Genomic DNA, 27805 nt, shown 5'->3' with positions numbered 1-27805 from the left:
TGTTCGCCATGTCCTGCCCACGCTCCATAGTTCACATTATGGTCTGTTTGTGATGGATGGTTGTGTAATTCAGTAGCATAGGTGTTCTAATTTGAAGGACAAAATGGTTTGTTTTGTGAGTGTGTTTCTTTCCCCCCTCGAATGCACATGTGGAAGTCACGACGGCTCTTATGTACTGTTAAGTGTCCCATTAAGCCACACATTAAGCCACCAACCAAGAGAAATCCTTTCATTTTCTCTTATCATATCGCCATTTCAAAACTTGTAAAATCTAAATGGAAATCCAGACCCTATCTGTGATTAAGGGATTACTCTCAACATCTGAACTCGCGGCTAGCAGTGCTGACAGAGCTGGACTGTGGGTGTTTGAGCCCAGTGTGGTGACCATCCGCTATGGAGTGAGACTCACATGCAAATACAGCATGGCTGGCTACCTTAGGTATCAATTAATAATTTTCAGATTCCTTCTTGATTTTACATTTCATATTCTTAACATTATTTGCATTTAAAAAAACAACTCTCCCACCTTGTTAAAGGTGGGGTAGGTAAGTTTCAGAAACCGGCTCGAGTGCACTAAAATGTGAAAGTACACAGCCGAAAAGAATCCGCCCCTTCCTTCAGACTTCCTCACAGAGCACCTCCTCCAACACACATGCACGCGCACATTGGCTATAGTTCAGGGGAATTGTTAACCATACAAAACAGATAATTACCTGTCCAAGAGAAAAAGAGCCACCACGGCGTCAGATTTCAACTCGGTGTGTATGGGGGTTATTCCCGATCTTTATTCAAGAGCGTGGTATTTCAATTTGAGAGCATACTTTATTGATTTCCTTCACTCAAACCCTGTCATCGCACCAAAGACAAACCAAAGAGTAACCGCCCTTACGGGACGCTGTAATAAGTAAACCGAACGCACCCGCAAGGACACCTGGCCTCCTATTGGTTGAGGGATTTTGACAGGATTGTTTCACAAAAGTTTCGAGCGCGAACAGAATAAATCTGAGAGCAGCAATATATCTGAGTGCAAGCGTACAGTTTGAGCAGAAGCAGAGCAGATCTAAGTGCAAGCAGCACTATTTGAGTGCGAGGACAGGGTTTGAGGGAAATAAATACATAAAGTATGCTCTCAAATTTAAAGACCACGCTCTTGACTAAAGATAGGGAATAACCCCCATGTGTTCCATCAGTAGTCGCCATCGTTGAAAAGCAACTCCGATATTGACTCTGGTTTGAATTCTCCTAGTTTCCACTTTGTTTTTGTTCCTAATTTGCTCCGTTACATTATTTCTTTTGCCACCAGTAGACGATGTTGAACCTCACTCTGCCATGGTGAAAGTGGCCGCCTGTTGCTGGCGAGTCATTGAAGTACTGCTGCATTGCACGCCCAATGAGGGCACGAGATACATTTGTGCGTGCACGAGATGGAAGGCTGACAGACAGACAGGGCGGCAATCCAATCCGTTTAGCCGGCCTGGCTAAACGGATTGGATGTACTTTCTACAGTACCACGGCTTCCACAGATGACATTTTTTTATGGATTTTTTGTCAAAGCACTTCAGATATTCATTGCTATCGGGATGTTAAGAGCATTGCATGGAATATAACAAAAAGTGTATCTCGAGCCGGTTTCTCAAACTTACCTACCCCACCTTTAAATGTGCTTTGGCACGACTGCCTTTTAATGTGGTCATGCCAATAAAGCCTTTTTGAATTTGAGAGGGTGAGAGAGGTCCAGCAAAGGGTTGGGTAGAAAAACACATCTAGAAAGTTGTGCAGAGCGATGAGTCATCTGCCAGATTTCTCCTCTGTAAGAAATGAGGAGTGGCTTTTAAGGGATGACCTATCAATAGACCAGAGTTTTATGTTATCATAAAACAGTAAGACTGTGCTTCTACAATACACTGGTAGAGGGGGGTGTGGTGTGTCTTGCTTTCCACCCTTTGTTTCATTTTGAGCGTCTGACTTTGTCTTCACATTATAAGTGTAAACAAGGACATTAGGACGGTGTTTCATCTCCTGTCTTTGGATCAGCACATAGCTCACCCCAGGATAGCCCCCCCCGACTGCAGACATTAAGACCTACTGATGAATGAGAGCAGTGTTCCTCCTCCTCCTCCTCCTGCTCTCTGCTGCACTGTTGGAGCGATGGGAGTGATGGACTGATGATGGGCTTCACCACACAGCTCAACACTGAAGTCTAGAACCATTGAAATAAGATATTGCAACCAGGGAAAACATTATTAAACAGACACACATTCAAACACACACACTTTATACAAAACAACAGAATAAAAATGAAATGTGATAATTAAGGAAACTAGGATGATAAGAGAGCCACTTCGAGTGAGAAAAAAAAAAATCAGTAATACTATTATACATTTTTTTAAATGATAGGCTTCAGACCAACAATACCACCATGCTAGTCAAAATGTGCACACACGTTTAAGCATATGTAAGGCTAAACCCCACTTAATACCCTCTTTATTTTCAAGGACCATGCAATCATCGTGAAAAAAAGGAAAGCCACACTTGGCAGAAACAGCCACTGGCTTATAGCATTTAAATAAAAACATTAACGTTGTGTTTTATATGTAACACGTGTGAACAAATCGGACACCTTTTCCTCTTGTGTCCATCCCAGACATCCCAGATATTATATATTTCATTTAGAGTAGGTTCTACATTTAATCAAGTGTCCAAAATGTGAGACAGTGCGTGAACACACAACAGGTCCTCTGTTTGCTCTGCTTGCAGTGGACCACTGTGACATGCTGAACAGCTGTCCTGAGGATGAGCCCATGACGCCAGGGGACGAAGGTCTGGACGCCGCAACGGACGAGTCTCTGCTGGAGACCAACCCCATCCAGTCCCCGCTGCAGGTCTTTGCAGGCATGGGGGGGCTGGCCCTCATCGCCGAGAGGCTGCCCATGCTCTACCCGGATGTCATTCAGCAGGTACCCTCACACAGAGATATGCTAAACAATAAAAGAACCAAGACAGTCAAGGAGGGCTTAATCTTGAACCAGTAGAGTGCGGCAGTGATGACGTATTTTGGTAGGCCGTCCCTAGGGTAGCATCGCACGTGGTCCTTTGACACATTTTGAATTTTCTTTCGATATTTGGAATATTGTAGGAAAGAAGCTCTCAGGTAAATGCACATGTATGACAGATAAACAACCACTTTTATGATTGTTGATGTGAAAAAGCAATCGACCAAAGGAAAAGCTAACGTAAGGCCATAAAGAAACTCCAGTACGGTCACATGAATGCACGTCACCACCGCTAAGCTAAAGGAGGCTAATGCTAGCGTGGTCATGTTTAGTAGTCTTATTGATTCACTTATTGGCAACTGTCGTTTTTAAGAAACATAGAAGCTTCAGACATTCATGAGTGGGGTAGTTTCTGACCTTTTTTTATGTGGAGAACATAACATTTCAAATATTTTAAGCTTGATTTAAATACAGATCTTTCTTTAGAGATCCAACCAAAAGAACGATTTAAAAATGAATAGACTTCAGGGCTCAATCCTGCACCACTCGATTGAAGCATGTTAAGAATAAACGCTTGAATTGAATGGTCATTTCATGAGAGGAGTTTCATATTTCGTATTCACAGTATGTAGAGGGGACAGCCTCGTCTCCCTCAGCTTGAATTGGCTACATCATGACACTGCAAAGTTCTCGCCCTCCTCATCCTGCTGTCAGCATTGTCTCCCATAGCTCTCACCTTTGCTAACGTTCCACTCTGTCCCCAGGTGAGTGCCCCCGTGGTGCCCTCCGCTACGCAGGAGAAGCCCAAGGACAGCGACCAATTTGAGTGGGTGACCATCGAGCAGTCGGGCGAGCTGGTGTACGAGGCCCCCGAGTCCATCGCTGCCGAGCCCCCGCCAATCAACAAGCAGCAGACTCAGTCATCGTCCTCATCCTCAGCCTCAGTGCAGACCATGTCTCCCATCCCGGCCCACTCTCTGGCAGCGTTCGGCCTCTTCCTGCGCCTGCCAGGGTACGCAGAGGTGCTGCTGAAGGAGAGAAAGCATGCCCAGTGCCTGCTGCGCCTGGTGCTGGGGGTCACAGACGACGGAGAGGGCAGTAAGTCTGACCAATCAGCTGCCAGTACCATCAGGGTGTGCCTCACAAACAAATGGAGGTTTTCATGTCTGATTTGATTCTTACTTCTCGAGTCAGTTTAATATTCATCTCAAAATTCAAATGTTTTATTGTGATATACAAAATCTTAAGTCCCAGACTCCTCCAACAATGCAACATAATATATATAAGACATAAAAAAAATAAAACAAAAATACAAATATTGCAAGAAATAACAAAATAGAAATAAAGTTGTGCAAGAAAAAGTTGCAAAACTAATGCGAAAGTGATGCAGAAGAAGTGAAATATATACCTGTAATATACAATAAGCTTAATTTAGTGAATGCAGGAGTCTATTTACATGTAAACATCATAAGATAAATAAGAACAGAATGTACAAAGATGTTGATGGGTTATTGATGTCAGAGTATTTTTCCATTTTGTTGGGTGAGTCTTCAGGCCCAGCTCGACAGACACAAACAGAATATCAATAGCGTCATTATTCACTGGAAAGACATTGGTCATTACAAATACCAAAACTATTTCATAGCAGCATCACATTGTCTTCAGATGACCAGTAAATCAATGTTCTGCTTTGGCTTCCCCTCAGGTCACATCCTCCAGTCTCCGTCCGCCAACGTGCTGCCCACGCTGCCGTTCCACGTGCTGCGGGCGCTGTTCAGCACCACCCCTCTGACAACTGATGACGGAGTCCTGCTGCGCCGCATGGCTCTGGAGATCGGAGCAATCCACCTCATCCTGGCCTGTCTGTCAGCCCTCAGCCACCACGCCCCCCGCAACCCCAACGCCAACAGCAGCGTGTCCGAGGTACGGCCCGCTGTTCAAAATAATACATCATATTTATATAGCGCTTTACCTAGTGCGCAAAGACCCTTATGGGGGGGGCTGCAGCTAACTCCCTGTCGCCCCAGGTCCGGAGCTCAGTCTTGATGGGCTGCAGGGCGGGGGGGCGCTGCCAAGGTTGTTGATGGCTTTTGGATGTAATGAGTGATATCATGAAGTCAATCTGGTGTTTGAAGAGTAGCCAGTGAGGGTCGTGGAGGATAGGGGTGATGTGGACGCAGTGTCGTGTGGAAGCAGACAGCAGAGTTATTCACACACAAGCCCACATACACAGACTTTAATAGGGCCAGCCATGTTCTGGAAGCTGTGTAAAGAGGCTAGCAGCATGCCTAGTGTTTGTGGTTGTTTTGGTGACAAGCCAGAGACCTGTCACTGTGGCCGTCCCTCAGCCCCCCAGTCCAAGAGCTTCAATAAGAGCACAAAATAAGAACATCAACTCCGAAACAAAAAATACGTTTTTCATCCATGTTGGCTCCTATATACTATATATTATTCATATAAAGCTAGAAAAACATTAGCATGCTGTGATAGCTTGTCGGGAAGAAATGTTAATCTCCTTATTTAGGTTCCTTGACGTATTACCTTTAGATATCTGAATGAAAATGTTTTCTAAGCTATCAAAGAGTCTTTCCTTTAAAGACATTCCTACATTTTTCTAATGTGAGGCTGTATAGGGAAACAAACATGAAGTTGTTTGCTTGATGTACAAATGTTTTATTTTCATGATTCCATAGTGGTGTATTTGAATGTATCTGGATTAGGGCTGGGCGATTTTTTTTTTTTCCTAACTAATGGACAATTTTCGATTTAAACCTCGATTTTTTTCTAAACAAACCAGACCAAGGCAAAATTTCAATACATATTTTCTTTATTAACACAATAAAAATAAATCAATCAATAAATCAATGTTTATTTATATAGCCCAATATCACAAATGTTACATTTGTCTCAGTGGTCTTCACAGTGTGTACAGAATATCAGTATGACAATACGACACCCTCTGTCCTTAGACCCTCACATCGTACAAGGGAAAACTTCCGAAGAAAACCCAGTTTAAAGGGAACATGGGAGAAACCTCAGGGAGAGCAACAGAGGAGGGATCCCTCTCCCAGGACGGACAGACGTGCAATAGATGCCGTGTGTAAATTGAAAAGATAATACATTTGCAACATAGGTAGTCCAGATGTTTGGAAATGCATGTGTGTATAATAGGAAGATGAATCCACGAGGATATCCATCCAGGACTTATGATCCAGGACCACAGCCACGACTCAAGATCCAGCGCTCGCGATCCAGGACACAGGACCGCAGGATCATCCATGACTCCGGATCCCAGCGTATATAGACACCAAAAGAAAGACATTTGGGGAAGCTGGGTTAATCGGAACATGAGAGTACACAGGTACAGACAGAGATGAGATTACCAAGTAGTCTAGGCCTATGTGAACAAATCAGTTGTTCAAGAATAAAAAAAACAAAATAAAAACAGCACCACGGCACTTGGCTGTCATTAATGTGCAAAGATTTTTTTTAAATCAAACTGAAAAAAAAATCTCTTGTAGGCCATCCCTGAAAAAACTTGTAAAATGAAATACAACAAATAATAAATAATGATAATGAAATTAATAATAAAAAAATACCCTTAACATCCCTTTAACTTTCTAGGAAGTTGTCTTTCTACAGACCTTACACAGAACAGTTTGTTCTATGTATGACGGCTTGTACCCGAACCACTTCCATACAACTGAAGTAGCACCTTTTTTAGGAATGAGTTCTTCATCTGTGTTCGTGGACATTTTTATGGTACGTCTGTCGGTGAAGCAGTGAATGTGATTGTAGTAGGCTATGTGACTACCCGATCTGCAGCTCTGCACATGCGCACAGTGTTATAAATTAAAATCAATGTTTTTGATGGCATAAAGTACCTTAAACATACCGTCAGTTTAAATGCTGTTTTATACTGAAAAACCATAAGTTCTCGTGCGCAGTTGTTAAGCTTTTATTCTGAAAGTCCTTCATCTCCGGTTAGCATTTAGCATGTGGCTAATATACCATTTACTATAGAGGTGAATTTAGTAGCGATATGACACGGAGTGTTGCACACCGAAACCTACTAATTTCAACACTACAACTACTGTATAGACGTCGAGATATTATTATTGCTGAATATTAAATGAAGGTACAGTTTATTTGAATACGTTTGTTTACAGACGTGGGTAGCATGAGACAACATGGGATAGAAAAGGATACACCTTTTCAGACATGTATGTCAGAAAAGGTGAGAGCCTTTTGGATTACATGAGCCCAATTTGAGTTATGTGTGATAGTTCCTATAGTAGACATTTCTTTGTATTCCTTGAGAGCATTTTTTAAACTTGACATTGCTGTATAATTAGTCTCATGAAACTTTACAACCAAAAATGACAGACAGAGGTTAATCAAAGCGTGTATGTCTCACCCAGATGTCTTCTATGGGGCTAATACTGTCGACTTTTGATATACCCCTGAAACTAATGAGTGTTATTCAGGGCCAGAGAATGTAAACCATTTCTATTTTCCACTCCAACAATACACTGGCAACAAGCATTGTCCTTAAAAACAAGGGGAATTTAATACATTCTCAGAATGAGTGTTCTTAAATCCCCAACCCAGAGCCACCCGTCTAACTCTAAACATTATTGTGTGTGTTGGCAGCCACAGATGTCCAGTTGTCACGGTGGTGGCACAAGTGAGGAGCAGCAGCTGTACTGGGCTAAAGGCACTGGTTTTGGTACTGGATCCACAGCCTCAGGCTGGGACGTGGAGCAGGCTCTCACCAAACAGCGGCTGGAAGAGGAACACGTCACCTGTCTGCTGCAGGTGAGTCCATTCAATGTCAGATCATTTCAAAGCCAGTTTTGAAAATAATTTGGATGGAGCCTAAAATTCTTTCAGAATTCCAACATCGTCCCAGCAATGGGGAAATGTACATTAGTACAACAGCAGAAGTATAGTGCTGATAAAGTGAAGAGAATAGACTTGCATATAAAAATAACTTGGTATGCACATGTTAACAATATTTAAAAAAACCTAATACCAGATACATGTAAAGTGTGAACTTAAATGTGTCAATTAAGACAAAGTGGACAGAGTTTTTTGGTAATTGGTCTAACAGTGTGTCTACATTGTTTTTCTCACCAGGTGTTAGCAAGCTACATCAACCCAGCCGGCTCCAGCAGCTGCCAGAGTGCGGAGGCGTGCTCCGCAGAGAGCCGAGCCTCCAACAGCTCTGCGCTGCCCGCCGTGCTGCAGGAGCTGCTCTGCCAGTCCTGCCTCATCCCCGCCATGTCCTCCTACCTGCGCAACGACTCAGGTAGGCTCCATGATTTTACAAGACACCCAAAGCAAGAGGGTGTATTTTGACACCAGGTAGTAATAACTGTCTTTGGCTGTGATTAACACTGATGAGTGTGGCTAAGAGAAAGAGCAACACACACAGAGAGATTTAGAGGGAGTTTGTGTGCGATTGTGAGTTATAATTAAGATTTAATTAACTTGCCAATATGCCACCAACACCCACAAATCATCTTTGTTAAGCTCATTCGGTCTAGGAAGCATGTGTGTGAAATGAGCACAATTTGTGTGTGGTTTAATTATCTTGGATTTTAAATGCTACACCTCCTAAAAACCAACACCTGATAAAGGTGAAGGGGGTCTAACCTTTCTGGGGTAAACCCTGAAATTATGACGGTGGTAGCCCTTCAGTGCTTGGCAAGGCAAGTTTATTTATATAGCACCTTTCAACACAAGGCAATTCAAAGTGCTTTACAAAAAACGAAAGACATTAAGAAAATGTATGGTTGTGGACTACCTGAGAGATATACAGCAGGAGAACACGCCGTCCACCGCGGAGAATAAACAGAAGGGCAACCATGACAACCATGCTCCGAGGTCTTCTTTGCTGCTTTTGGTGTATTTTGTGGTGGCAGCAGCGCCACTTACAGGCCCCGCATATGTACTACAGCGTTTCCAGCGTTTCCAGCATTTCCAGCGGTCTAGTGTGAACGGACACGTTAATGAATCGAATGCGTGTGAACCAGTGGCGGCGCAAGGGGGTGGCTACTTGGGCTCAAGCCCCGGATGTTTTCTGAAAAGCCCCGGATGTTTCACTTAAAAATAAATAAAAATAAAACTTTTTTTTTTTTTTTTTTTTTAACGTCTCGGGTGTAATGTGCAGTACCGGAGTCCACCAGAGAGGCATCCGCTGCGGGACATTAGCCTGCGTACTGCGTAGCCTGCCCTGAAGTAGAAGTGATCCTTCCTAGTGCCTGATGAGTTTTAAGCTAATAGCCTATACAGTTATGGATATTAGAAAGTTTTTGTCATTGAAGCAGCCGCCACAAGCTGCAGCAGCAGCAGTATCAGCAGCTGACAACAATGTCATCACCAGCAGTCAAGAAATGGATGATGTTTCAGGTTTGTGAATCTAATGGTGATATCTGCACTCTGGCTGACTGAGTAAGAAGTGAAAAAGAGTGATTTGACGTTAATGTTATAGCTAGTAAACATGGAGTAACCACACTAAGTATACCCTTATATGTCAGTATGTATACAGAACATGACTAAAAATGATCCTAAGATGTAACGTTAATCCTTCATACCTCAGTCTACTTTTAAGACACTAAAATAACGTATTCCATTTTTTATTTTGTTTTCGCGCGTGGAATTATACCAGCTCTCGTTTCAGTACACATAACAACGGAACTGACAGGCAACCCTCTGAATCAGACTCCGATTGGCTGTGACTGCATCCACTCAGAGTGTCCGATTCAGAAACGTGATTCTTACACATTTTTTACGTCACAAACAAAGATGGTGGATGAGAATAGATCTATAAAACGATAAGCAATGCGCCAGAATCAAGGTGAGACTATCCGCATCCTTTAAAACTCTACGCACATTCGTTTCACCTTAATAAGTAAACGACTATTTGAGTGAGTTAAAGAGCCTGTGACACGAGTTTCCCCCATCATCCAAACCCATCAATTTGAGTAAATATTGTCCCCTTGAAAACCGTTACTGAACTGATTTTGGATATTTGTACTTTGATAACCAATAATCTGCCCTTCAATGTTGACCATTTTCTGGATCTTCTCGGGGATTCTTCAAGTCCCGCCAAATGATGGGTGACGTCATTGCGGGCACAGCGCTCCAGCTGCACCGTCCAGGATCCCAGCTTCTGCATGTAAACCTTTATATATATACAGTCAGATGTAAACGCACGACGGCGCACACAGCAGCAAGCTCAGACAGCGATGACAGGTTAATGTTGAACGTGTCTGAGAGCTCATATGAGGCTGAAGGATCGGTTTATGTTGTATCTGTTAGAAGTTTAGGAATTAGGTGCGTCAATATGGGCGATCATATGGTCATGTAGCCAGTGGTGGACTGGGACTAAAAATCATCCCGGGACTCTCGACCGGCCCACTTCGGTACCGCTAGTAAATTGTCAACGGGGGGAGTGGGGGATGTCAGGGGCGGCGGGTGCTGTAGATAGTAAATGTAAATATGTAAATATTTGTGTCACTGCATCCTGGTAAAATACAAATATAATGTATAATGTCTGTGTCTTTGACCTTAGCGCTGCTAGCCACCTGTGCCCTGCACTACGAAGCCAGTTCAACAGACCCTGGATATGTTTGAGTAACAAACAAACTAACAACAACAAACTAACAAACGAGATCTCGCTAAGCGGTCCTACGACGCTGGTTATCAACTCGGTAAATCAAGCCAGGGTTTCTCTCTCCAGCTGAGAGCGCGTTCACGTCTAAGACACGCGTGGATCTGACTTTAATTACATTTGACTCGAGTGTTTCGTCAACATAATGTGTTGAATAATACTTCTGCATCCAGTCTGTGACACTGAGTGTTGCACGGCCAGATGAGGCTGGAGAAGCTGACTCAGATCAGGAAATATATGATATATTATGATATTATATGATCGATGATCGACTGATTGATGATGTAATATGAATGATAAGTGCGACACGTCGGCGTCTTCTCTGCATACGGCAGTTTAAACTGTATTTCCTTTATCCTGTAATATGACTTGAGAGATGTAAACTCCACACACTGAGTTGATCTCTTTTCTATAGACGCCGGAGGCGGGCAGCGTCAGGTAAAAGAAGTTATGTAGCCTTCTCAAACCTGAGCCTCACGCGCCGCCTATGGGGGATGTGCTAGTGACTTATCCGACCGGCCCCGATGGCCAGTCCGCCACTGCACCCAGCCCACGTAAACTGTCAACGGGGGGAGCCTCGCTGCGGGGAAACGGTGGACCTAGTGTCCCGATCGGAGTGGGAATAATAATAATAATCCGTGCATTTTATCCATTAATTTCCCCAACATTGTGGTAAAAAAACCACACGTTTAATCCATGTTGGTGTACTACAACTACAAAAAGCATCGGTTTGTTTTCTCATCAGGAAATGCAGACCGGCTCAAACAAACGATTTTTAATCATCAGCCGAATTGACATGAAAGCACTAATAAATGTAGTTTCATCCACTTGAGTTTACAACTACAAAAATAATCGATTTGTTTTTATATCACATCCTACTGGAGGAAATTCAGTAGCTCTCACTACCGATTTGTAATCCTAATGTAATCATCATCTTCACCACGATCATTTATGTTTATGTCGCCGAATTGACATGAAAGCACTGACACATATGAATATACTGTAGTCAACTTCATTACAACGTTATTAACGTGCCTAATCTCAGTAATTCACCATTTCTACGCATGACAACACACTTTGTCCGTGTTTGGCTCTCGAAGAGTTCCCGCATTGACGTCACTTCCGGCTTCCCCCAAAACTTCAAAATGAGTCGAAGGAATTTCCCCGCGATGTTCGAAATTATTGATATTTAACGGAACGGTATCGCTTTTTCTTTTTTAAACTGACGGTTCGAGATTACTAGTAGCCCAATATTTCATTGCACAACAGTTGTTGGGATGCTGTCACAGGCTCTTTAAGGCATTAGTTTGCTTCATTAAAGGGTGTTACTGAGTGTTCTCCAGTGTCTTTTGTCCGCTTTAAGGTGTTATTAAGGTAGGGTTAATGTTGTTCTCAAAGTGCACCAGATTGATGCTTTCAACTTCAATATTTAAAAAAAAATCTTCCCGGGGGAGCATAGGGACCCCCCTAGAGGAGGAGGACGACCCCCGTAAAAGATGTTCGGTCCACCCCCCACTTATAAAAAATAGCACTGTACTCCTGTACCCCTGCACCCCCCCGCCCCCCCAACAACTCCTGGGCTAAGCCCCGGATCTCCTACAATCCTAAATCCGCCACTGGTGTGAACGGAACACTTTTTTGCGTTTGCGTATACATGCGTTTTACTGTATGCGTCCTCGTGGAGCCGGGGTCTAAGCCAAACTATATCCGGTCACAGAGATCTGCTATTTTAAAGTAAGGTCAACACATATCGACCCTAATTATAGTCTATATTAAGAACGAGAAAAGTCTTAACATATATCGTTTTTTGTAAACATATGACAAATGTGTGAGGGGGATGACGTCAGAGCATCGTCCTATGTGCCGGGCTTAGCCCCGGACAGCCCCAGCCCAATTTAACCCCTGGGTGTTTGAGAGGGAGCTCCTATATGGCATTGCCCCGCTGAAGCTCACCAAAGTTTAATATATTTCATAGTTCAAAGTTTTGTCAATTGTTTTGTTTATTGGTCAAATACTGGTTTCTACTGGTTTCTACTGGTTTCTGAGGAGTTGTACTGGAATGAAAGAGCACAGAAGCAACAAAGCAGCACGCTGCATTAAACCTGACCTTCACAGAGAGGTTGAAGTTCATGTGGAGAGGAGGCTTCAGTAGTCTGTGTGCACTCTGTTTAGTTGTGCTATCAATATAGCCCTGGTGGATAGAAATTCAGAGGCTACTGACACTGGGGGGTTAGTTAGTCTGTCGACGGTAGCAAACAAGGCACGTGCGTTGTTTTTGTTTTTGGTAATGATGTCAGAGAAGAACGATTGTCGTGCGTTTTTCAATTCCAAATTATCAAGGCCAAGTCTCTCTTTATAAATGTCAAAGTGAACCTGGAGATTTGTTTTTCGCCACCTGCGTTCAGCTTTTTGACATTCTCTTTTTTCTGTTTTCACGGTCATGGCCTTTCTCCAAGGAGATATTTTCTTCCCAGTCACTTCCTTTACCTTAGTTGGAGCAATGGCATCTATAACATTTAAAATTTTTGAATTAAAATGATCTACTAGCTCATTTACTGAGATGTTAGCAGGGGCAAGTGTGGACAAAGAATCCTGAGTAAACATTTCCCTAGTGTTTTCAGTTAAACATCGCTTTGTGGTTACCTCTTTTTGAACACTTGTGTGAACAGAAATAGAGCTCTCAAAGAAAACACAGGAATGGTCAGAGAGCGCAACATCAGTCACCACAACCTTAGAGATATTCAGACCCTTTGAGATAATTAAGTCCAGAGTGTGCCCCTTATTGTGCGTGGGCTCCGTCACATGCTGAGTCAGTCCATAGCTATCAAGAGCACAACACAGTTCTTTAGCCCCTCTGTCCTGGGGGTTGTCAACATGGATGTTAAAATCACCAACAATGACTAGACGGTCAAAGTCAATACACACTATAGACAGCAGTTCGGTAAAGTCATCAAAAAAGCTTGCACAGTATTTGGGTGGCCTATAGATATTTAGGAACAGAGCTCGAGAGGAGCATTTCAGCTGAAGGGCCACATATTCAAAAGAAGCAAAGTTCCCATACGATGTCTTCCTGCATTGAAGGGAATCATTGAACAGAATAGCAACTCCACCTCCTCTCTTATGCATTCTTTCCTGACTCATAAAACTAAAGTTGGGAGGGGTTGATTCGATAAGAACAGCTGCACTGTTATTTTGTTCAATCCAAGTTTCCGTTAAAAACATAAAATCAAGATTGTGCTCAGTGATAAAATCATGGATTAAAAATGTTTTTTTGGGAGCACAACATCCTAACAAATCACCACTAACAGCAGCTGATGGACTAGCATCGCTACTTTGCTTTCTATGATCCATTCGGTCTGAAAAATACAGCTCATGATTAGCAAACACGGTCACGCTTCTCCTTCATGTCATACAGTCACAGCATTGCTTCTGAAAACGTTCAACAAGTGCTCAGTGCAACCAGAAGAAAAGGTAAAGCCATGCGACTACACACCACCTCGCTCTTCCTTCTTAAAGGGGATCAGAAAAAAAGCTTGATATGGACATTCAGCCTAAGATGGCTGTAAAGTGAATAAGTTAGTCCTGTTAAGTAACAGGACAGCAGCATGCCCACTCTTTTGTGCAACATTTCATGGGGTCCTATTTGTATTCAGATGAGTTCTTATTCTTGGGTTGTTCAGTCAAATATTTTGACCCACTGGTTTCTGGTCATGATGTGAAGGGCTGCCAGATACCGGCCTTTCAGGCTGAGAGAGTGGACAGATGCTCTGGTCTTCTCTTGTAGTGATTACTGCAGGCTCGAGTTCCTGCACTGCACTAGTTCTGAATGACTAGAGATAGGTATGGATGTTCCCGTTTGTTTGTGGAAGAGATGGAGGATTTCTGCAACATGAAACAGCAGATGGAGCTACAGCCTCTTAGACTGAAACTGAGGCTGTTTGCCTTGGTTTCAAATCACACTGAAGTAAGTCCCAGTACCATACATGTAATGAGTCCAGGCTTATAGGACACACTGTCCGAGCAACACTTTTATATTTAAACTCAAGAATAAAAGGTGTCTTTCCACTGTGATTAGGTTTTGTTATGTCATAGTGTGTTGTAATTGAATGTGAGCAAATTGGATTGTAATGTTTCTAGCAAGAAGCAGGAGCACGGCTGTAGATTGTGTGCTGCAGCTCAGACCCCATGCTCAGGTCATCTCTTATACTCCCAGTCAGTTGAACAATGAGCTTCCAGCAGAGCTCTCGGTACTCAGTGGGCTTCAGCAGTGTGGAGGTCAGGTCAGCCCATTGCTTATACCCTGCCTGGCCTCTGCAGGGAGCGGCTGGTTATTAGTGCTGCGCTGACCTTCTGAGTCCGGCTGCAGTGGGGCGTGACACTGCTCTCTTCACTTGTGGGCCATGTGGCAAAAAGAAATCTATGCTTTTATAGCAATCGTATTTGCATTTCCGGCAGTTCATGTACAAATATAATAAGTCAAATAACCCACAATTGACTATTCTGCTTTTTCTGAAGCATTTTAGTAGAAATAATAAAGTAAGTTATTGAAAGCTTTTCAAAAAAGTACACTGAACTTAAGTTGAGACAAATTACTTTTGCCAATGTCAATAATGTACCTTTTTTTTGACAAAATGTTCTTATTTTAAGATTAGGTGAAATCAACCTTAATGTTTTGCCTAACATTACTTCCAGCTATTAAGAAGAACAGTTGTGTAAACTGCACCATACAACAGCAACCAATTCATGCCCCAGTTTAAAAATAAAATAATGGCAACAATAGTTATTTGCCTTCTTTCCAGATAAATAAAGTTAGAGGATTTTTGTAACTGCTACGGCCCGTCCACACAGCAGCGTGCTTTGAAGCTTCCAACGCTTCTGCCCATTCACTTTGAATGGGGTGACGTCACTTTTAGCCGAACTGCATTTTGGGATGCGGAGCGTTGCTGGCGTTGCTCGCTTCAAAAGTTGAGCAATGTTCAACTTTTGACGCCTCGGCAGAAGCGTCAGCCAATCGAATCATATGCCAGTACAAGTTCTAGCCAATCAAACCGCTGCTTGTGTGTCTGGGGCGGGAGATTCATGTGATTGGTTGTTGGTCGAGTGTTAGACACGCCCGCCGGCAAGCGTCAACACACGCCGCTGTGTGGACGGGCCGTTAGGGTTATTTTTGGTGTTATAATATTGGATTGCATTATTCTGTGAAGTGAAAATAGCATCCGCTTTTCTATGTCAGTCTTTGAGCAAACTATTGATTGCAGTTCCCATTAGGATGTTGGTGTAAAAGTGAGTCAATGCAAACGTTTGCGGTACAGTCTGCGCATTGCAAGGACAAAAGCTTCCATCAAAATGTTATGGCCAAAGAAAGTCAAAGCCTCATTTTATGTGTGCCCCAGATTTCATGATCACTTTGGAATTAAATCAAAGTATTAATTTCTTCATTTTAATGGCATGTTTTTGTTGTGAAAGAAGACATAGAGACATGCCATGCTGGTTGTTAGGGAAATGGCTGTGCTGTAATGTGGATCGTGCCCATTTGCCAGTTTACAGTAGGGTCTGATGAGTGCAGTAACAAAATAACCGTAACAAAATGAAAACGTTATGAAGTGATTCGTAAATAGGAATACAGGTTTGACTTAATGTTTTCATAAATATATTTTTCTCCCAGGAAAATTGGCATGGGACTTATTTTTACCCTCTCAAAGAACCGGAATCGAGAACCGAAAAGAACCGGATCGAAAAGCATTACCGGAATCGTTCAAATCCAAACGATACCCAAACATGGATGTATAATAAGAACCCAACCCTATGTGTGATGCAGTCAAATCTTACCGCTCACTTACTGTACGTTAGCAGTGTCGTAAAACTGTGGGGAAATTTAAAATACGATGGCGAAGAAGAAGATTCCAGTGGCCCGAATTTTTCACTTGTCCAGATTGGACAAGGCAAAAATGTATTCGGACAAGTAAATTGCCAAACTCACTTGTCCATGGACAAGTACTCTCTAAAAACGTTTTCTTACACTGCCGGTATTATACTTTTATTTTAATTGAATTTGTTATGTTATTTATTCCACTTTAGTGCCAGGAAAACAAAAACAAAATGTTTTATAAAAATTATGAACATTTATTTTCATCTCTACATAATATACTAGCTTTGAATGAGCACAAAATCCTAGCAAATACTTTGCTGTACTAACTGATTAAGGGCCTTTTAAGTTCCAATAGACAGAGGATGCTATTGATTCTTGTTTACTGAGGATGTGGAGATATTATAATAATAATAATAATAATACGAACTCGGATACATCATTATTATTAGTATGAAGATGAAATGTATTGTAGATATGCTGCAGCTGCTGCAGTTAGCGACATACAGATTTAAGCATCACTGTCCCCCCCCCCCCCCCCCCCCCCCCACCTACAATGGTCATTTGTAGGGGGGGGGGGACAGTGATGCTTAAATCTGTTTGTATGTGTCAGCTCTGAGCCCGTTCCAGCTGAATGTGTGCCACCTCTCTGTGCCTGACGGTGCTGGGATGTTTCACTTTGCATTAGTATCTCTGTGAGCATGTTGGTGTGTGCTAATGCAGCCCGGGTCTCATAATTAAATAACAGCTGATAAAAAGCATCCTGAGTGTTGTAATTGCTCCTCATTATCTGGTAAATTCTTCACACACTTACAGTGGGGCAAAAAAGTATTTAGTCAGCCACCAAATTGTGCAAGATCTCCCACTTAAAAAGATGAGGCCTGTAATTTTCATCCTAGGTATACCTCAACTATGAGAGACAGAATGGGGGGAAAGAATCCAGGAAATCACATTTTTAAAGAATTTATTTGCAAATTATGGTGGAAAATAAGTATTTGGTCACTAACAAAAGTTCATCTCAATACTTTGTTATATACCCTTTGTTGGCAATGCCAGAGGTCAAACGTTTTCTGTAAGTCTTCACAAGGTTTTCACACACTGATGCTGGTATTTGGCCCAATCCTCCATGCAGATCTCCTCTAGAGCAGTGATGTTTTGGGGCTGTCGCTGGCCAACACGGACTTTCAACTCCCTCCAAAGATTTTCTATGGGGTTGAGATCTGGAGACTGGCTAGGCCACTCCAGGACCTTAAAATGCTTCTTAAGAAGCCACTCCTTCGTTGCCCGGGCGGTGTGTTTGTGATCATTGTCATGCTGAAAGACCCAGCCACGTTTCATCTTCAATGCCCTTGCTGATGGAAGGAGGTTGTCACTCAAAATCTCACGATACATGGCCGCATTCATTCTTTCCGTTACACGGATCAGTCGTCCTGGTCCCTTTGCAGAAACACAGCCCCAAAGCCTGATGGTTCCACCCCCATGTCTCACAGCAGGTGTTCTTTGGATGCAACTCAGTATTCTTTCTCCTCCAAACACGTCTAGTTGAGTTTTTACCAAAAAGTTCTATTTTGGTTTCATCTGACCATATGACATTCTCCCAATCCTCTTCTGGATCATCTAAATGCTCTCTAGCAAACTTCAGACGGGCCTGGACATGTACTGGCTTAAGCAGGGGGACACGTCTGGCACTGCAGGATGTGAGTCCCTGGCGGCGTAGTGTGTTACTGATGGTAGCCTTTGTTACTTTGGTCCCAGCTCTCTGCAGGTCATGGACTCGGTCCCCCCGTGTGGTTCTGGGATCTTTGCTCACCGGTCTTGTGATCACTTTGACCCCACGGGGTGAGATCTTGCGTGGAGCCCCAGATCGAGGGAGATTATCAGTGGTCTTGTATGTCTTCCATTTTCTAATAATTGCTCCCACAGTTGATTTCTTCACACCAAGCTGCTTACCTATTGCAGATGCAGTCTTCCCAGCCTGGTGCAGGTCTACCATTGTGTTTCTGGTGTCCTTTGACAGCTCTTTGGTCTTGGCCATAGTGGAGTTTGGGGTGTGACTGTTTGAGGTTGTGTCTTTTATACTGATAACGAGTTCAAACAGGTGCCATTAATACAGTTAACGAGTGGAGGACAGAGGAGGCTCTTAGAGAAGAAGTTACAGGTCTGTGAGAGCCAGACATCTTGTTTGTTTGTAGGAGACCAAATACTTATTTTACCGAGTAATTTACCAATTCATTCATTAAAAAATCCTACAATGTGATTTCCTGGATTCTTTCCCCCCATCCTGTCTCTCATAGTTGAAGTGTACCTAGGATGAAAATTACAGGCCTCATCTTTTTAAGTGGGAGAACTTGCACAATTGGTGGCTGACTAAATACTTTTTTGCCCCACTGTACATGTGTGTGTGTCCTCCAGAGACCCACCCATTCATTTTTGTCCTCTGTGGAGCTTTGAGGTTATACATTGTTGAGATCTTCATAGTATGTTGAATACTTAAAACGAAAGTTAATTATAATCAAGTATAATCAATTATATTCTTGGATAACTCACAATGAAAATGTTTCATATGTTATGTTTTTCTATATTTACAGTATAAACCAAGTGGTTTGTTAAATTGAGTGTAAGACCTATAATGATTTATGGGTGTCAGTGATAAGGGAGAAGGCAGTTTCTTCCCTCTCCTCTCACAGCAGTACACAGGGAGGGGGGCTCCGAACTTAAGGAGAAACACACTGAGGCCCCAAAAAGGTGGTTATGTCATAGAGAATAATAATTTGCAAGTCCTGCAAAGTAGGGATCATGTCCTTTTTACACACACATGGGAAGCTGTGTCTTATGCCATAGCCAATAGAATATGTCCGGTAATGTCCAGTCCTGTACATCAGAGGCCATGCCCAGTTTCCACAAATATGGATATGGAGGAGTTGTCTTAGGTTTTTCTATCCTGTTTTCGAGCATAAAGACACTGGCGGATGGGGAGGAACTTTCTTTTTGGGAGAGAGCGAGAGAGAGCGGGGGCTTCCTCTGGTATGCTCTCTCTCGGTAAGCGCTGTCCCTCAGAGCTGGGTTAATAGCTCTCGGTAAGGTTCTCTCAGACTTGGTAAATATCTCTCAAATGTCTTGGTTGAATGCTGAGTGAATTTCTTTGTGAAATGAGTGGAATGATTTGATGGGTGATGTGTTTGAGTATTATGCCCGCCAGCTGTGAGGAATCTTCCTCTGAATTCATGCGGATAGGTATGGGTTTTAGAATGTTATTCCCGCCATCTGTTTCGGAAAAAAGGTATGAAATGTATGTGAATTGATTGGGAGAAAATGAAAGTTTGAATGTGCTTTTTATTAACACCGGTCTTTTAAGAGGAAATGCCTCTAAATTCTATCGGGAGATTTAAAAATCACAACTGAATTGGGCAGTTAAAATTACAATTTTGGTAATAAATGTAAAACTGTGAATTAAAGTTTCATATTAGAACATGATCACAGCATGATAGGTTTAGTATGATTATAATGTTGTAAAGAGAGAAGGTAAAAACCCTGTATAAGTTTGGACCTATTTTGCTTCAAATAAACTGATCCCACCTTTTGGATTGGGACAACTTAAAAGACATCTGTGCTCTCCTCTCCTGCTTCAAAGAGTTCAATATTTTTAATTCATTATAGTAAGGCAACATCTTAGGAGTTAGTGTAGTGAGTTTTCAGAGCAGTGTAATACTTATTTGCCAACTTTTTATTTCCCCCATTTTACACAACACAAATGGAGGCAGCTCACTAACCAAGGCAGAGAAAAATTTGAACAGAATCATTGCGGGAGACTCAGACATAGACCTGTCAGATGATGAGGATCCACAGGCAGTGATTGAGGAAGAGGTTGATAACTCAGAGGAGGAGGCATTGATTGAGGAAGAGCAGGAGACGGTTATAGAAAAAAGGCCCGTCATTCACTCTGGGCCAAAACTAACACGTGGGTTTCTGTAGGGTTCATGGCAGACGGATGCAGTGGGAACACATACATCAAGTGCCTCAAATGTTAGATGTATCTCTGCATTGCAAAAAAGGATGGAGTACTACAAATGAGGGCTCAGTATTTGTTGCATTGAGTTGTTGTCTAAATGTACTTGTATGTTAATGTTGTTTGTATACTATGCTTCACATAACTAACACCCGATGTACTCTACATTACATTACATTGCATTTAGCTGACGCTTTTATCCAAAGCGACTTACAATAAGTGCATTCGACCAGGAAGACACAAACTTGAGGAAAACAGAATCATATAAGAACATCAGGTTTCATAGAGCCAATCGTTTCAAGTGCTACTCAACTGGCTTTAGATAAGCCAGTCCTTTATTAGTATATAAGTGCTTTGTTAGTAGTTCTATCCTCGAGGTGGAGTCGAAAGAGATGAGTTTTCAGTCTGCGCCGGAAGGTGTGTACTCTACAAAGGATACACAATAAAACAGAAAATCAAATATATTGTTTTAGTTTGTGTTAGTCATTATGTTACCACCTTAAAGACTTGTGTGATCTCAAAAAAAAAGGAAATTTGAAACCTTTTTCTTTCGGGGTCTCAGGAGATTATGGGGCGTTTGTAGCCCTTGTTTGATTATGTATTTCTACCTGCTCTGTTGAAGCATAGCCTTAATGATTGAACACCTTTAATAGCTATGAATAGCCACTCCATATATCAGAGGTGCACATCACTTTTTGAGTGAGTTACTCAGATGAGTACCAGGAGACAGCGTTTGGTACTCACCCCACACGAAGCGTGGTCCTCCTCAGTGTCTCCTTCACTGTCCTCTATTTACACTTCTTGCATGCTAGATGATGATGAAGATGATGAAGAAGCACCTCCCTGTCTCTTTTTAAGTCTCCGATTTGCTTTCTCCAAAACTTGTTGCCAAAACTGTGAAGTCCTTGCATTTCCTGAGGCCAAGTGGAAGGATCAAATACTAAGAAATGATCACATGACTTGAAGTAATATCTGATTTCAGATGTGGGAAGTTACGAAGTACACTTCTTCAAGTACTGTACTTAAGTACAATTTTGAGATATTTGTATTTTATTTGACTTTGATGCTACTTTGTACTCCTACTCCACTACAGTTCAGAGGTACATGGTGTACTTTTACTCCACTATATATTATATATTTAATACCTTTAGTTACTTCACAGATGTGGATGAATGATGTGAAATAAGTAAATCCACAAGCTACCCTGCAGTCTACAAAGTCATTCAAACTAGCTGCACCTTCACCAGCTTTGAGAACACTTTCATGATCAATCATTATAAAACATATCATATATATTATTCTGAAATGGACCAATTTGCACAATGACTACTTTTACTTTTGGTACTTGGTAATACTTTTCAAATTTTACTTGAGTAACATTTTGAATGCAGGACTTTTACTGTAACGGCCCGTCCACACTACAGCGTCGACAACTCCAATCTGCCCATTCACTTTGAATGGGGTGACGTCACGTTGCCTCGCTTTTTCGCCGAACTGAATTGTGGGTAGCATAGCGGTCCGTCTCCGCCGTCTGTTCAACTTATGACGCCGGAGTAGCCAGCGCCAGCCAATCAAATCCCGTTTCGGAAAATCTGACAGCTCAAGCCGTAGCCAATCAAACCGCGTCTAAGCTGGGAGAGATATCCCGCCATTCATTTCTATATTTCAAAAAAAGTTGGAGGAGAAACTAATTATCGCCGTAGCAAATCACCCGGTTTTGTATGACCAGACCCTCTTCACCTACCGGGATACAAACCGGAGGAACCAGGCATGGAGGGAGGTGGCAGAGACAGTGGGTGAAACTGGTAGGTTTTCGCCTGTTTGGGGAGTTTATATATATACTGCTCCCATAAAATCCCCGGGGTTTTTTGCTTTGTATGTCGGGGGCGGGAGATTCATGTGATTGGTTGTTGGTCGTGTTGCTTGAATAAAATCCCCAAGCTACAGACACGCCCAGCTCCAAGCTTTTTTTGAAGCTGTAGTGTGGACGCTCCGTAACAGAGTATTCCTACACAAGATATGAGTACTTCTTCCACCTCTGTCTGATTTCAAACTCTTCCATAACACCCTGAGTAAGTTTGCAACTGTGTGTTTTACTCCACTTTGTTGTAAATAGATATGAAAAGGAAAAAAATGGTGCCTCATGAACTGCTGTCTAACAGCATATTGACCACAGCATATTACTAGACCGACTGGAACACTGGGTGGGACTTTCGGAAACAGTTCTAAATTGGTTTGAATCCTACTTAAAGGACAGAAACAACTTTGTTTCTATAGGTGAATACACATCTGAGTTGACAAATATGACATGTGGGGTTCCTCAAGGCTCCATCTTGGGGCCTCTTCTCTTTAACGGCTACATGCTACCACTGGCTCAGATAATGAAGAACAACAAAATAAGTTACCATAGCTATGCAGATGACACACACATTTACGTAACAATTTCACCAGGAGACTATGCTCCAATTCAAACACTGAGTGAGTGCATTGAACAAATCAATGACTGGATGTGTCAGAACTTTCTCCAATTAAACAAAGATAAAACTGAGGTAATGGTTTTTGGAGCCAAGGCAGAACGTATAAAAGTTAGCGCTGAGCTTCAGTCTGCAATGTTCAGATAAAGCCAGAAATCTAGGTGTAGTCATGGACTCTGACCTGAGTTTCAACAGTCACATTAAAACAGTTACTAAATCAGCCTACTATCACCTAAAGAATATATCTAGGATTAAAAGACTAATGTCACAGCAGGATTTGGAAAAACTTGTCCATGCTTTTATCTTCAGTAGACTGGACTACTGCAATGGTGTCTTCACAGGTCTCACTAAAAAATCTATTAGGAAGCTGCAGCTGATTCAGAACGCCGCTGCTCGAGTCCTCACTAACACTAAGAAAGTGGATCACATCACTCCTGTTCTGAAGTCTTTACACTGGCTTCCTGTGTGTCAAAGAATAGATTTCAAAATACTGCTGCTGGTTTATAAAGCACTGAATGGTTTAGGCCCAAAATACATTTCTGACCTCCTGCTAAATGATGAACCATCCAGATCTCTCAGGTCTTCAGGGACTGGTCAGCTTTCTGTCCCCAGAGTCAGAACTAAACATGGTAAAGCAGCGTTCAGTTATTATGCTCCAAATATCTGGAACTAACTCCCAGAAACCTGCAGGTCCGCTGCAACCCTTACTACTTTTAAATCCAGACTGAAGACTTTTCTTTTTGTCGCTGCTTTTAATTGAACTATTCATATCTTAAACTGCACTGTAACTTTTATCCATGTATTTTTCCTTTTAATGTTTATTTTATTAGCTTTTCTTTTTTAATGCTTAATGTCTTTAATTTTTTGTAAAGCACTTTGTATTGCCTTGTGTTGAAAAGTGCTATATAAATTGCCTTGCCTTGCTTAACAAGCTAGTTCACATGGCATATTGATGCCATTAAAAACGTTTAATAAATTAAAGTTTAAACAAGGCACGGTTTGCTAGAATAGCAACCATAATAAGGAAAGGTGCAAATAAAAAGTATGCCCGGCTCAGCTAGAGGCTGAGGGGGTTGGTTAATCAGTGCGCCACAGCAGGTTAACACACACTCGGGAGAGCGCTAACATGTTGTCAAGGACAAATATCACCTCGTTTCTTTTTCCCAAGCCCTGTTGTTGCCATTTTCGTTTCTGTTAAATAAGGTTCGTTAGATCCGAGTGTTCCTGACAGTTCAGTGTGCCTCTGGCCCGGTGTAATTCAAATGTACCGCACGCAGCACAGACACACAACTGGTGCGCAGCCGCAGCACTGGAAATGGAACTGCTGGGAACAAAACTGACTATCAGAGATGTAACGTTATCTTTGATAATATTTCGTCTCCTCCTTTTTCGTCAACGAAAGTAAAGAGAGATTTTGGCAAAGTTTTTATTTAGTAAACTACATTTTTGTTTCGTCAGTTATTGTTTACTGATGTCGTTGCCGTCTCGTCTTAGTCATGGAAAAAAAGGTTGTTGACTAACATATTTCGTCATGGTTTTAGTCAACGAAATGAACACTAGTCCTTACTTAACTTGAAATATTAAGCTGTAGTTCCAGGACAGTCTAAAACACAAAGTACATATTTGGAAGGAGATTCAAACCTGTGACAACAGTATAATAATAAAGAGACTATCTAACCCTCACTTTATTCCGCTTATACAATATTAGTTTGGATGTTTTTTTCATCTCCCTAACCTCAAAACCTTTTTGGATATGTTGTTATGCTGTCAGAGGATAGTTCTCTGCATAGTAGTGACTTATAAGACCCAAAAGAAAACGTTCAGTATGAGCTGCTGATTACAACGCAGATTGACTGATGTTATGACAGCACGTCTTAACATTCTCGAGTCGAGCTTCCAGTATAGGCTTTTTAGGTGGTGTAATAATCTCTACACCTCTAAAGCAGCACACAGAGCTGGTAACATTCTGGAACAGAGTTTATACAGATACTCTGTTACCACTGAAAACAACAAAACATGACAATTAACAGTGGGCCTTACCACTGCCGTAGGTGGGTTGGATCAAACCCTTGTTTTCTTGGTTGTATTTAATTAACTGCAACCTCAAAATACCCATTCCTCCCCCAGAGAAATAAATCCCCTCCAAACGGAGCCTCATTTCTTTACTACCCCCAACTCTTTATTTTCCTCTTACTCGAACCCACTAGCACGCCAGCTTTCATTTTCATGCTGCTTATCCCCCCCACAGCTCCTCAGCCCCAACAGTGCTCCACATTAATCATTGGTGTCTTGGCAAAGCCTTTTGGGATGCATTACAGTTTCTCACAGTCTCCTGGCACTCCATCATATGAACTAAGCCATTAGTGAGAGGTAACACCTTTACATTTCAGCACAATACTAATGTATCTCAATTGAAGAATGAATTCCTGGCACATTGTGGTTGACACTAATTGGCTTCCCGATCTGATATGCGATGTTTATATGTCTGTTGTATTCAGACTAAACATCTCTACTGTTCTAAACCTCGATTTTCCTTTAGGCTCATCCAAGACAAATAAGAATGTAAAGTTATCTAAGCTGCAGCAGGTTACACCGGTGAGGTAGTCTCTATTCTGGTCCATCATTCATGTTAAGTGGGCGCCCGCATGATGTCGGAGGGTAATCTGAACATGACTGGGCTGTTGGAGGGTGTTTGGTAATGATTCTTCACTCCATATACCGTAGATACCATGTGGAACAGAAGGCCATTGACACAGGCGAGTGTGTTTGTGTTTACAGAGCTTCCCCACCATTGAATAAGTGTGTGTGAACGGTGGGGTTTATTAGCACAGGCTTCACATTGTTTAAGTTTTTATTTTTTATATTTTATATGTTCTCAGCCTGGGTAGCAAATAGTGGTTTTGACCAGGCCACCACTAGTGATCATCATTTTAATTACAGAAGCCATGGGGCTTCTTCTCCCTAGCTCATGTTCTCTAGCATGCTGGATGGATTGAAGAAGTGTCCCACTCTGTTGTACTTTTCACTTGCTTTTCCATTTGGGTTTTTAGTCAAGATTAGTCTTTAACCTGTATAGCTCATGCTAGCAGGAAAATACCCTTTTCTATTCTGTCAGTTGTGATGTAGCATGCATCAGCAAGCAGAGTGAGATTACATGTTATGGGAGTATGAACATGCAACCATAAAGATGCCCTTCAATTCCCAATTGGGTTCTTATGTCTTCCTATCCCAGTCACATGAAAGCAATCATCTTTCTCCTGCATACGTCATTACATAACTCCTGTGATGATCCTCAGACTCTGTCACACACACTCCTTTGGGGTTTCTCACAGAAATGGCTGGAGGCTATCCTTTTTTTATATGTTCAGATTTTATTTTTCAGATGTCCCCTATTGCATGTTACCTCTCGACTTGATTCAAATGTGTATACAAAGCTTTTTTAACACAGGAAAAAGATTGCTGACACAAACCTGAAATCAACATGAACAAATATATGAGAATATTCCAACCCCCTCCCAAACACCAACTTCAAATTGTGGAAATAGATGCAGAAAAAGCAAGAAGATAGACCCAGTTGACATGTATATAGGCTACATGGTTTATTGACACGTTTATCGTTTTCTCACATTTCTTGATAATTAAACGTTTTCTTTATAAAAAAATATCTCCCTTTTGGAGTAACATCTTTACAAATTCCTCATCAGCACAATGTAAATGTTTTTGCACATATGTTCCTAAATAAAAATGTGTTTACATGTAAGGTTGTTTCTGGTTGGTTGAGGGCATTTTAGAAATGGCAGATATTTTTGGAGATGAAAGTACAGCAGAACTAAGAGCCACATTTCTGGGGAAACTCTTGGACAGGGGCCAGGAAGCTACAGTATATGTGGCCCTGAAGGCTGATGGGATATGGTGGCAAATAGTGTCTCCATAGAAGCTTCAAAAGTTCTACTTGTAATCAGGTTGTTAAAAGCCCTTCCATTCAAAGAGCAATTAGTCTTATCAACATACATTTAAAATGAAAGTCCATAAGACTTTCAAAGAGTCCAGAAGTCCAGGAAAATGAGTTGAAGTAGAGGTTTGTATATCATATCAGGCCACTGGGTGGCTTAGTCATGTCCACCTGGCTCTGCCCACGCTGGGACCCACACAGCCCGCTTTCTGCCATGTCTCCCAGCCCTCTGTTATCTCCCCGGCTCATGGCTATGGCTTGGCATCATGGCTTCGCCATCTTCAACCTCTTCCAGTGTGTCCAGTTTCCTCCACCTCTTTCTGGGAAAGATGTTCATGTCAGTTTTCTTTTTCCAACTCTTTCTAATCCTCCTTCCTGCCTGCTCACTTCCTCCTTTATCGTAGAAGTCTTTTCTGATGGCAGGTTTAAAGAACCCTTTATGTTTGATTTCACAGTGTGGTGTAAATGTAAACAAAGACGACTACAAAAAGGTTAAGGAATGTGCAAATGATGCCCAAAAATGCCAAGATAGACTCCTCCTGCTCCTCCTTGACCTCTAGTGCCTTGAAGTCCTCGAGGGTGATGGCTGTGGTGCCCATGATCCTGATGCTCAGCTAACCAGGCAGGGGAACACTTATCTGGAATAAAAGGAAATCATGAAGAGCATGTCAGACCGTTCACACGCGCATAAAAAGCAACCAAAATATCTTGTCTGAATGACCAAGTCATTTAAGGCTAAACATGGCTTCATTTGTGTTCGTCCTCTTACTAATCTACGGTAACAAACAGTCCCACACTGATCTGGGTTTTGCAGCCCCGCCAACGTTATCCGCCCA

The 27805-nt window shown here is 42.1% G+C and overlaps 1 protein-coding gene across 1 annotated transcript in view; it reads left to right on the top strand.

Annotated features, from left to right (window-relative positions):
- The window catches only part of birc6 (baculoviral IAP repeat containing 6), a 147274-nt gene that overhangs the window by 51056 nt on the left and 68413 nt on the right, over window positions 1-27805 (top strand). Inside the window, 5 exon segments of the mRNA XM_034100519.2 lie at window positions 2758-2957; window positions 3758-4091; window positions 4699-4916; window positions 7647-7811; window positions 8133-8304. Of these exon segments, the coding sequence (XP_033956410.1) occupies window positions 2758-2957; window positions 3758-4091; window positions 4699-4916; window positions 7647-7811; window positions 8133-8304 (1089 nt within the window).

The sequence above is a fragment of the Pseudochaenichthys georgianus genome, chromosome 15 (assembly GCF_902827115.2).
Source record: "Pseudochaenichthys georgianus chromosome 15, fPseGeo1.2, whole genome shotgun sequence".
Classification (NCBI taxonomy): domain Eukaryota; kingdom Metazoa; phylum Chordata; class Actinopteri; order Perciformes; family Channichthyidae; genus Pseudochaenichthys; species Pseudochaenichthys georgianus.
Note: the sequence above shows the minus strand (reverse complement) of the source record. Positions and strands in the feature narration are given on the sequence as shown.